The following is a 12,798-nucleotide window of genomic DNA, read 5'->3' on the forward strand; positions in this document are numbered from 1 at the left end:
AACAATCTTACAGAGTGTGAGTCCTGAATGATTCCTGAACCCTCCAGTTGAGTCATGTACAGTGTTTTTCCTTTCATGTCAGCCATAGTTCCTCTGCACCACTCAACATGAGAGCCCTTAGAAGGTTTATCATGACCATTTGATCCTAGCATAAAGATTGTGAGCACATTGACAGTTAAAAGGACAATAATACATAAGCAATAAGGTGAACCCTTTCGAATAATTCAAACACACGCACTTATCATATTTATATATATATTTGAAGACTTCGTTTACCTTTATGTCTCTATGTACAATTTGGTTCTCGTGGAGATATTTCAGGCCCTCTAGGATTTGCTTAGTGTAGAACTTTATCGTAGGTTCTTTCATTGGGCCCCATTTTGATCTCAGCAGAACGGAAAGGCTACCTAAATGTAAGAAGAAAACACATTTATGTGTATGCGAAACCACAATGCATAGTATGGAAGAAACCACAGAGTTAGCAAAATCTTTTATAGGAACAAAGTAAACATTATAACATGAGGTTATAAAACATGTCTTAAAAACACAGTGATTCTGCATAAGATCGGATGATCGATGAGTATGAGATGATGTAGTCAATCTAATTTGCTGTCCATGCGTCGAGGAAAATAAGGTGCAGTGTCAATTACAGGGCAGTCATGCCATGACTCAAGCAAATGTGGTAAATAGCTATGCAGTGTCTGCCCCTGTCGAAAACTAATGTAAGATGTTTCCAAGGTTACCATGATAAATCATGAATAGAGTCACAATTTAGTCCCATGGTGCTGGATCACTTGTAAGCCACAATGCCATTGACTTGGAGGTGGCAGCTCTCTCTCGAAATTCAAGAGGAAGTCAGCAATTGAGTTTGTCTTCTTTTCTTCAGCGAACAAGAGTGGGTCATGGCAGGCATAGGGAGAGAATGGTAAAACACAACACCCGACTTTCGGGTTGGAGAGCAGAATGGCAGCTGTGTGCTAAACTAGCTTCTGTCCGACCACAGTGATCCTGTTTAATCCTACACGCTTCCCAGTTGGTGGATGTCCAGCACAGGTTCTGAGTGGCAACACTGGTGGGTTGTAACAGATTTGGCTGGTTTCGACCAATGGAGTGGGCTCTGAGCGCCCTCCTCCCTGAAAGGTGTGCTTGCTAGATGAATGGCAGTAGGTTTAGCACTTTACCCCGAACACATGGTGCCTTGAGCCTGCTCAGTCCTAGTAACACCAGGGCCCCCCACTCCATTCTTCGCCGGTTAGGCCACATGACCTGTGGTCTGACCTACTTCGTGACTACCCATGCATCCAAACCATCAGGTGGCGTATGTACAAACTTGAGATCTGGAATTGAGGCGAAAGGCAAATCTCTCTCTTGATCTGGGCTCGATTCACAGGCCTCCACACTCGTAGCGGAGGCCTCGCAGTCGTGACATAGGTCCCCTTTTGGCACACCTTCAGCATTGCAGTTTCTCATTGCGGAGGTCCAGCCATGAGAGCTGCCCCCCCACCAAGACTGCGGGACCTCTGCCATGAGTGCCAAGGCCCTTTGTGACTTTGGTCCCAAGTGTGAGAAGAATATAGCAGGCCCACTGAGGCAAGAGGTTTGCACTGGCTTAGGAATGGCTCTGAGAACTGGCACCCGGTCCAGGGAAGCCCTTTTCCTCGTATTACTTTAGCCTCAGCATTGGGGCCATGGAAACATTCTGCTACCTATCACACAAATATGTTATCTATACCCACAAGGGCACTGGTCGTCTGATGAATCTCATTTGTAGTAAGGGGTGAGACACTAAGATATCCAGAGCTGTCAGCCACCTAACAAGGACCATTAATTAGTGGCCAACTCACAAGTCAAAATTGCAATTCGATTTCACTACCCACAATAAACAATCTATAGATGTCCCTATTACAACTTTAGAATTAAACTATTATTAGAACATTGGAATGTGGAGCACTCCATTGAACACAAAGTGATTTGTGCTTCTACGGGCCGGTAAAGGCCGCAAAGCAACATTCCAATGTTGTTTTCACAAAGGCCTCTCGGAGCCTGAGGGGATTTAAACCCCCTTGGGTTCCGAGAGGCTTTTGTTTTATTTTTTAGAACCTTCTGCCCTCTAGTGGCAGAATGTTCTAATAGCCTTATAGCCCTTCTTAGCTGGGCTATACCGGCTATTAAAGTCCTGCTCCCTTGTTAAAGGCCCTCGCCTTCGGGCAGGCCTTTAACGCTGGAGCGGGCCTTTAATAGCCGGTATAGCCCACTATGGCGGGCTATAAGGCTATCGTACAGTTTCAGGAAAAGAACACAGAGGGATAATAATGGGTTCAGGCAATTTAAAAGTTGAGTTATTGTATTAATGATCCAAAAGATATGCTTATGAGCAGTCTATTAACCATGTAAGTCAAGAATCCTGCAGCATGTAGTATGAACCCACACATTTAGTCAGAAGTTATAATCCAGAAAATGGTGGTTTATGGAGTTACAGAGTCCTACCACTATTGAAGGCAGCAAGATGATTTTCCCTCTTAACGGGATTCAAAAAGATCTAAAGAATCAGGGCAAAAATGCTCAAGTTTAATGTCCTGTTCGGGCAAGTCTATAGACATAAGCTAAAGGGTAAAAAAGAAAATCTGGTAGCTCACTAGACAGAGTATGGCAGGTAAAATCATTAAAATCATTGATATAGTCCACAAATAGGACCCAAAAGGATGGTTCCTAAATCATAAGTAAGAGAGTTCCAAAAAGCAGTATCCTTAAAAAGGTAAAATAGCAGGGGTCTCCATCTATCTCTGTCTGTCCAGGAAGGTGAAAGGGAAAAAGCTTATTTTTTTGGAACTTTCATTTGATAGGCTTTATGAAGCTGCTGGTGACCAGTCATCTCTGCACCATGGTTAGTTCATTGTGTGGTGACACATTTGATCATAATGCACAAAAGTGTGATTCTCTGGTATGTCTTCCCACGCATCTCATGAGAAACAACTGTCCTGTCCATTTTCACAGGTTTGTCGAGAAAGGAGATTAACAATGCTGCAGACCATGGGGTCTATAGATAGTTCAAGCTCTCTCCATTCACACACAAAGAAATAAGGCTTCATTCAAAGTTGAATTACAACATTAGGCAAGAACAGTTAAAGCAACATTTGAAGGAAACTTGTCAATGTTCATTTCTCTAGGCTATGAATTTTGAGCAGTTCAAGCAAGAGATTTCAAAGTAGTAAGATAATTTTATTTTAGTATTCAACTTATTACTATTATTTAATAGAAATAGAAAAGCAATCATATTGAAATAATTGAAATGTTATTTTGTATTTTCTGGGGGGTTGCAATAGTAAGCTCTTTGCTTCCTTTTTTAACTCAGCTTTCTCTTCATATTTTTAATTAATGTTGTTCTGAGGCTGTTTGCACTCCCACAATTGTTTTTCTATACAGTAAGTTACACTACTAATTATTTTGACTCCTACATACAAGTGAATATTTCTTAGCTTTACTCATACATTTCACTTTGTTTTTTTTTCCAGTGGTTCAGCCCTAGCTCTTTTTATGGAAAATCCATGTTAGGTCTTACAAAATAGTTTTGGATTAGGAAATCATAAATGTCATTGGCATTTTCTGGTCTGGTTACTGGTAACTTTAGCTGTATAGCAAATCGTTTGTTAACAATTCTTTAAAATATACATAGAGCGGGCTTTGCCTCTTCCCCAGTGGTGTATTCTTCTCACGTCATGCTATTTAGTGTAGCATTAATCCTATTAGAAAGTGACTGCATATCATGAGTAAGTATTTTGCATCAGAAAAGTGCACCGAATTATCACCGAATCATCACATTTTAAAAAATGTAGCTCCTGCATGCATTACATTCAGGAAGCAATCGTTTTTTTACGGCAGAAGGATTGTATTTTATGTTTCAGTCCGGGCTCTTGTGGGAGCCTGACTTTAAAATGTCTGCCCAGTTGTGTTGTACTTTCCAGACTGTGATAGCTTGACTCCAAGATGACTGCCTCCCCTCTGAATTTTTGTGGAATCAATTTAATAAAACTGTAATCTTACAAGACTTTTGGGGGGCAAGGAGGTAAAGGGGCAGCCGGAAGCCCCCTGGGTGTGAGGCCAGCTCAGTCCCTGGGCAGATGTTCAAACATTGCCCTGCTCAGCTCTTGCCCGTTGCTGACATGGTGCTGAGTACACAATGATCACACCCCGCACATACTCTCTCCTGCCACAGATCTCCCCTTCTGCCAGGGTGAGGGTAAAGAATCTTGACCCCGCATCCATCACCCATCACCCTGCATGTTGTTACAACACAGTCGTTACAACATCCGCATTGTAACAATGCATGCCATTACCCCGCAAGTCGTAACAACGACTTGAGGAGGGGGAGAAGGTGTTGGATTTATACTATTTTAACATCCAGCGCCGCCATCCGCAAGTCGTTGTTATGACTTGCGCACTAATGGTATGCGTTGTTACGACGCGGTCGTTGTAACGACCGCATTTTAACAACATGCAGGGTACCAGGGTCAAGAGGTATATTCCTGCTGGAGTGTTGTACACACAGGGAGCATGCATGCCCTGATGGCTCCTCTCCCTTATCACAGCTTCCGGCAGGGCACTCCTCACAGACAGAGTGAGGGTGCCTAGTGTCTGTACTCCCCTAGTGGCAGGCTACTGCTCAGATCATCCTGCTCACTCCCCCCCTCACATGTAGTATGTCGCTCACCATTCTCCCTGTTGGGCACTGAGGATTTGAAATGCTGAGAAACCTCGATCAATTCTTGAGATGAGGCCTCAATATATTTTCCAGAATCTGTTTTCAGAATCTGGTTCATTTAAACAGAGGTGATAATTTAAAACCTGTTAATGCATGTTTATTTTTATTCTGTTTCAGTGTACACAAAGAAAAGTGAATTCACCTTTTTAGTTATATACTACACCGATTGGCTTTGCCCGTAGGTCTGGTTCAAATGTGTGAATGCATGGAAGCAGAGGCACACATACTATTTGTGCCAGCCTTTGTGAAACCTATCTCCTTCTTTGACTAGTCTGTGGACATCGCACATGCCAGTTATTAGCACATTTGTGTATTAAATAGAGACCTATTGGTTTTGCGAATGCTGGTTATCTTCTACCGGCATTTAATTTCTAGGTAGTTGATCTGATCTCACACTTTGTGCGTTTTTTTTGTGATAGGAAACGGCTGTTTGTTGATAAGCTACTGTATGCATGTCTTTCTAAGTACTTCCTAAATGATATTACATGAGTTTAAACATAAAGATGGGAGATATGCTTTATTAGTAGAGGAAATAAAGCGGATCAAAATTTGTTTCGGTATCATCTATGCCATATGATCTTTTCAAAACCCTTCTAAGACCATTAGAATCTATTCAACGAAAACAAGTATTTTGTTAGAGAGTTCAATCTAGCACAATATTTTATTTCAGAGTCATGGGATGGTTGAATACTTATTTGTAATCCAAATACAGAGTTTATTTGCCAGTTTCACTGCATGGTAATTCCAGACTTTTCCACCAAAAGAAAAAATAATTTACCTTCTGTTCTTCAAGACATATTACACATTCAAGAATTTACTGCCTCCTAATTTTCATGATCTTATTCTATGATATAGTGAGGGATGAGGTTGGTGAAATTATAATGTCAGATCATGAAAATCTCTCTCTGGAATTGGTATTTAAGCAGGATGACCAAACCAATAAAATTACTGTTTATTTACTGTTTATTTAAAAATGAAGCCTTACAACTTCCATTGAAACAAACTCTGAATGTCATCAAAGTGTATATCATGCTCTTAAGGTAATGGTGTTACCTTATACCATTTTGTTACTTCTAAAAAAAAGGAATTTATATATAAGAACAGGGAGGCGACATTATTATGCTATTGGCAAATAGACTGCTCACAATTCATTTTAAACAAAGTTATCAAGTCTGTTGAAGGTAAAATAAAGATTGCGCTATCTACAACAGAAGTTTGTAGAGTATTAAAAACACGTACATGCGGCATATGTTTTCCTTACTCAATATCCAATGCTCTGTCTGCATCATTAAGGCAATCAGCTCTACATTTGAAATAGAAAACTGAATTGGAGTTTCTTTTTTATTTGAAAGAAATAGTAGCTGCAATTGAAGGCTCATGCTCACACAAATGTATTGTTATTTAATCCACAGACGTATTGAAGTAGAAATTGCCAAAATCTATGAATTTAGCACTGACTATAGTCCTAGTAAAGTGAAATAAAAGTGTGACTAGTTCTGAAAAGCATCACCCAATTCCTCTGTGGACTGTAAATGTTAACATTTAGCAATGGTCTAAATAGCAAATCCTAAATAACAGAACCCAAAGAATCAAGATGAAGCAATCACTTTCTCAACCCTCCATGGTCACCCTAGGGGTTCCACAAGACTCAGCACTATCTCCCATTCTTTTTAATCTACTCATGGAACTCCTGGCAAACACGCTGAAAATCTCCTCTCCAGATGACTTCATCTTCCTCAACGCTATTCTACATAATACTCAAAGTTGGCTCAATGGCACCCACCTCATGCTTAACCCCAAGAAAACTGAATTCCTTCTCATCTCCCCCCAATCACACACCCAAGATAGACTTATGGCTGCAGCATCTAACTTCCTTTGACTGCGCTCCCCACATCCTTGACTCCGCGAAATCTCTGGGAGTCATCCTAGACAAACACTTAAATATGCAGGCGCAAATCAATAATGCCACCAAGGGAGCTAATCATCAGATGAGTATCCTAAGGAAACTTAAACCCTTCCTCCCACATACCAACTTAAAAATGGTGGTACAAGCGCTAGTGTTACCAAGATTGGACTATGAAAGCACCACTCTTTGCGGTCTTCCCAAATACAAGCTGGCCCCGCTGAGGGCATCGCTTAACGCTAGACTGGTCTGGGGAACTAAAAGAAATAACCACATTTCTCCGGCCTTGAAAGTTCTGAACTTGGCTGCCCTACGAGGCGAGAATACAACTTAAGATCACCTGCATGACCCATAAAGCCCTGCCTAGCAACACACCCAGTTACTTAGCACAAAAGCTAGAGCAGTCGGGAGGATGCAGACAATTGTGAAGCACAAGCTCACTACTATTAAAACTACAATCCTTCCACAAAAAGAGAACTGGTTGCAGAGCATTGTCAGGTATCGCACTGAAGATTTGGAACTCCTTACCTCCAGATCTACGCAGAATCTCTTTGTGTACCTCCTTCAAAAAAGAAGTAAAAATGCTTCTAATGAACAAATTCACATCCTAAGACTTTAACTCTTTGATTACTATCCGGCACTTATGACATCCATATACTACTGTCTACCTCTTTTCTATTGAATGTCGCATTTTGAATGTATGTATATTACCCCAATCATTTAACGTTTGATAACAGTGTATTGTAAAGCCCTTGTGAGTCATGTTTGCGCTACATACAATTTTATAAATAAATAAATGATGTATGCTAATTGTATAAATGAGTTTATTAAAACCATGCTTCTTTAATCTGTAGCTGGACTTGATAAAGGAAGGCACACAGAGGATAATATAAAACAAACAAATGACTAGCTAAATGTAACATGAAATAATAAACAAGCATTGGCAAAGCCACCAGGTTAAGCTTTGACAAGCACCCAATTTGTATTTACTTTTTCTAAATGTGCGGAATATGGAGAAAAAAAATGGGAAAATATATAGAAATGTAACAATTAAGGAGTGGCTCAGACACACCAGCCCTGGCAGGGAAGCACTCTCCTTTTGAGGTGGTTCTGCACATGTGATCAAGCAAAATGCTGTCACCCACTGTGCAAGGCAGCCAATGATTTAATTGGGCTCACCCACTGCCCCATGCTGTATGGTATGGTAGGCGATAAGAAAATATGGATTACAACTAAACAGTCCACAGTCCTGACGTTCCTTTATGTATGTACTAGCAGCCCGTCCCGACGTTGTCCGGGTATTCACACGCCCACAACGGAGTTCTGTCAACGCTTGTTTTGCAGGATTTCCGCGTCCCCTTTTTGCCGAATGCCCGTTGAATGCTGCGCCGATTGCTGATGGCCACGCCCCCACATGCCCACAACGGAGCCTCGTTGAATGCCGCGCCGATTGCTGTATGGCCACGCCCCCACATGCCCACAAAGAAGCCCTGTAAACGCTTGTTTTACCTGATTTCCGCACCCAGATTTACACCCCCAGCACAACGCACAAGCTTGTTTTACCCGATTTCCGCCCCCAGGACAACGCACACGCTTGTTTTACCTGATTTCCGGCTCCAGATTTCCGCCCCCAGCACAACGCACACAGCCACAAGGAAGTACTAACACGATGCGTTTGCCACGCCCCCACATGCCCACAACGGAGCCATGTAAACGCTTGTTTTACCTGATTTCCGCCCCCAGCACAACGCACACAGCCACAAGGAAGTACTAACACGTAGCGAATGCCGCGCCCATCGCTGTATGGCCACGCCCCCAGCACAACGCACACGCACACGTCCCCAGCAGAACGCCCGAGCAGAACGCCCACGCCCACAAGGGACTACTTTACCCCTAAGGTTCTTTTACCCTTCGAATGTATATGGTGGCCAGCTGTATAGCCTATGTCCATCTGCTGCAACTGTCCTTTCCAATGCTGTATTGGGTGTTGTGATTGGTGCTGTGGTTCCTGAGATTACCCGCCTCAAAGGTTTGGGCTCTCTCTTTATTATATTAGTATAGATATATGTATGTATTGTTCTTATGATTTTAAAAAAATAAGGCTGTCGGAGTTGCTAAAGCTCCTTATAGGCCAGATTTAAACAGAATGGTCTGCTGTGGTGTAAGGTGATTCTGTAAAAGCTTTTGAAAGGTAACAAGACACTTACAATATATAACGAGTACATTTGCCTTAGATGATCATTTTTTTAAACTTTTTGGAAAAGTTTTTTAAGGCATTTTTCAAAGCCTCAAACACACAAAACTGAGCACTGTCGATGTAACAACGCTCATTTCCCCTTTAACCAACACCACATATCCGTTGCGTCCTATAATTTCTTCTGCCTCCCAGAACCTTCTTTTTTAATGGCCTACCACCACTGCCCTGTTGGGCTCTGAAGCTCCAGTGCACTCTTACCAGTTCCTGATAATGTTCAAAGAAAGGTGCTTTGCTGCTCCCTGGAGATTAGTTTATGCTATTTTAAATACCGCAAATAAATAAATAACAACAACAATACCACTAATAATACAAATAATAATAATAAATATCTCACATACTGGCTCTCTTATCACGGTCCCTTAGAGACGTAAAAGAAAAGTATGGGGGTATTTTTAAAAATGATATGCAAATTATACGTCGTGATACAATTTAAATAAATGGCGATATAAAACTAGTCTGCACTGGTTAGGAGAAGTGCTTTTTTCCATTATTCTTACTCACATAACTGTTGTTGAGAAGGGATAGAAATATTAACGAGGAAAGGAAAAATGCTTGGTTCACTGCAGTGTGATTTCCGGAAATGACCAAAACTAATTTTTTAATATTTTAACAAATTGTCCACAACTATTCTTCGCTGTTAACTGCTAGCAGGCTGCCTCCGTTGATACTGTGCGCATCCAGAGTTTCCTTGGAGGCGATCTCTACTTCCGCTAGGGATACTATCTAGTTATGCGAATTCCCTGGCAGGCTGGCATGAACAGCGGTGCCAACCAAGGTCATGGCTGAACTTTGTTGGAGGTTTTCCATCACACCAGTAGAGCGAGGTTTTTCAGACATTCCATCGAATAAAATTTCCTTCTTCGTGCTACTTCTCAAGACCTGATAACGAAATTGGAAATTAGTTTCCTCGGGCATGTAAGGACAAAAAACAACATGAATAGAGACGCACTTGTAAATTCTAGCCGAACTCAACAAGCCTTCTTCACGGAAACCCACCAACGTTTTAATTCGGAGCGGCTTTCAAGGTCCCCAAACTTGCCACGCACGGTTTGTCGTGTTAAATGCATATGCTCATCTTGCAGAATATGAGGGCAACGACCCCTCTAACTATTTATTTTGTAATCCCTCTAACTATTTATTTTGTCCTGCGGCAAAATGTTTTCTTTGCCGTTTTATCTAGCACGAGCTCGCCCCAAGGGTACTGGGTCACTTTGAACCAGCACCAGTTACACTACTAAAAGGGCACATCCTCGTTTTTAGGCATGGGGAAATTAGGTGATTTACCCAGAATCACAGCAGCAATTTCTGAAACTAGAACGTGGTTCCCAGGTTCCAAAGTCAACAGCTCTGGCCGATATGCCACACCCTAACCCCTGCAATACACTGCCTCTGTGCACACTTTTCTGAGCTGTGTGTACAACCATGAAATAACCTGCGTCACTATATAAGCAGGCATTCTAACCCTTCCAACGGTGATTAAGAGCAACAACTATATATATATATATATATATATATATATTTTTATAAATGGACTAAATGGCAATTTTCAAATATCAAATTCGGTCTGGGCGCAGTTCAAGAAGTTCTGCTCCGTGGAAATCCATGAAGTGTCAAAACAACCTACACGCACTCTACGGAGTTCCACGACTGGCAAAGTGATTTTTCTTGCTCACCAACTTTAAGTTGGCGTACTGCGAGAGAGGGAAAACTCCGCTACGCGCCGCTTTCTGTAGTTTTTCGGAACTCCACTGCGCAGAGTAGGCAAAACTCATGTCAATTACATCGGCTAACTAGGTAATATATTTTAGCGAACTTTCTGGATGGGGGGCATAAAATAATCCAGTACTTGAAGATCTGTCAAAGCACTCACACATTCACTCACAACATTGACTTTTTCCTAGCATAGCTATGATCAGTGTACTCATTATAAATTCGTAAGGTTAGAAAAGTTTGCATTTTATTTTAAATTGAGCAAATTTCTCTGGCAAGATTTCTTTTCATTTTTAGTTCCTTGGTTTCCCCTCCTGCACACATCCTGAGAAAACTGGACAGACAGGTCAACTTCCGCAAATTTCAGTCCTGCTTCCATTGACTCCATGTGGGTTACCAGCGAAAGTCAATTAAATTGTGTTAGCCTCTCCAAACTGGTTGTATTTTATGTGTGTTTAATGTATGAATTACATGCATTAATTATGCATTTTGTGTGTCATAAACGCACGTATTTATTCACTTTGAGGCTCACATATAACGTAGGTGCGCTACATCATACCATTTCACAATGTAACCAGGCCCTTTCAACTTTGAGGACCAAGGGACATATATACTAGAACATGTCTGAAAGTGTAGCAATGCCAAATTTGGCAGCGAAGTGCTCCAACATTTTCAAAACACAGGGATGCGCCGTATTTACTACACTAGGGTGCTTCCCTAAGTTTTCACTGGGGCTGGCGCTAAAATTAACTGCCTAGCACCAATGTAGGCACCCTTGCACTGTAATGCAAGGGTGCCTGGGTGCCTGCTTTGCAGGGAATGATTTTTTATGTGCAGCAAGGTGTCCCTTCCTGCCCATGAACAATCCATAATGGCTATTTTTTACTTCTATGTGTGCTGCTGAATGCAGCACACATAGAAGTAGCAAATCGTCATTATTTAATGATCGTTTATGTGCAGGAAGGGACACCTTCTTGCACATAAGCAATCATTTAAAAAAAAAAAATTGTATTGCAATGTAAACAGTCTACACAGCTATGTGCCCACAATCCTGAGCCGGCAGCGTACTCAGTGTATCACTATATGCATATTACACAGCCAACAAGCTGACATCCCTTGGGCCCGGCAGCGTTCGACAATTGTGATACATTTGGATGGTAAACTGTACATCATATTGCTTTGCTTGTAAATCCACAGTTTCTTAGAAGCTATTTATTGCCCCATTAAACCCCTGAATCCCCCTTACCTTCCCCCCTTCCCGGTATAGTCTGGCATGTCAGTGCCGCCACGAAATTCAACTTTGATCCACATTTAAGCATGTTTCATACATCTTCCCAGTCTCCGAACCAAATCTTGGCCATGTCCTGTGACCTAATACGCCATCTCGGTCATCTCCACATCAATCCCCCGAGTGAAGCGACTTCTTCCTCCTTCCTAAATAGTTGTTATACAATTTAGATATCACTTCGGTGATCCGCCCCTCCTGAGCCCAGCCAGCTTGCAAATGGCCCCCAAATGTCTTCTGGTCTAGACCTGTTGGGCATCAATTCCCAATAATTTTTCAATTGATCCCTGCAATATGTTGCTGCATTTATCCAACCAGCTATTGTAGGAGGACACCGCTTTTTCCAATGCATAGCAAACTGTCTCTTTGCCAACAACAGCAGCATGGCTGCTAGTTTGCGGGAACCTTTTGGGATCTCACACACATACCCTCAGCAGCGCTATCAATGGAGTTATGTGTAGTGGAGCGTCTATGATTTCTCCAATGTGACCACCGACTGCAATCCAATATTGTGCTATGGGTCTACAAAACCATGCCAAATGTGAGAATATTGCGTCTAGTGACTCGCATCTCCAACACCTTGTGTCTTGTTGTAGTCCCAAGCGATGCAATTGAGGTGGGTTACGATATACTCTGTGTAAAAAATTGAAATGTATGAGTCGCAGCCTATAATTTGGTGACAGGTGTTCTAGTTGTGCACAACAAAACTGCCATTGCTCATCAGTTATCATGGTGTCCGTTTCGCCTTCCCATTGTGCCTTTGACGTGCTTATAATAATAGGTGAGTTAACTTGTGTCGTTCTATAAATACGTGTTATTGATTTACGGGGAGATGGATTTGACAAGACATCTTCTAAAGCCACCACGGTGGGAGGTTCTTTTGG

The 12,798-nt window shown here is 41.8% G+C and overlaps 1 protein-coding gene across 2 annotated transcripts in view; it reads right to left on the bottom strand.

The window, feature by feature from the left end:
* The window catches only part of MAP3K15 (mitogen-activated protein kinase kinase kinase 15), a 1,227,172-nt gene that overhangs the window by 247,658 nt on the left and 966,716 nt on the right, over positions 1-12,798 (bottom strand). For both annotated transcript variants that reach the window (XM_078657886.1, XM_078657885.1), the window contains exon 17: positions 277-407. In XM_078657886.1, coding sequence (XP_078514012.1) covers positions 277-407 — 131 coding nt within the window. The remainder of the gene's footprint in view (positions 1-276; positions 408-12,798) is intronic.

The sequence above is a fragment of the Lissotriton helveticus genome, chromosome 8 (genome assembly GCF_964261635.1).
Source record: "Lissotriton helveticus chromosome 8, aLisHel1.1, whole genome shotgun sequence".
NCBI classification, from domain to species: domain Eukaryota; kingdom Metazoa; phylum Chordata; class Amphibia; order Caudata; family Salamandridae; genus Lissotriton; species Lissotriton helveticus.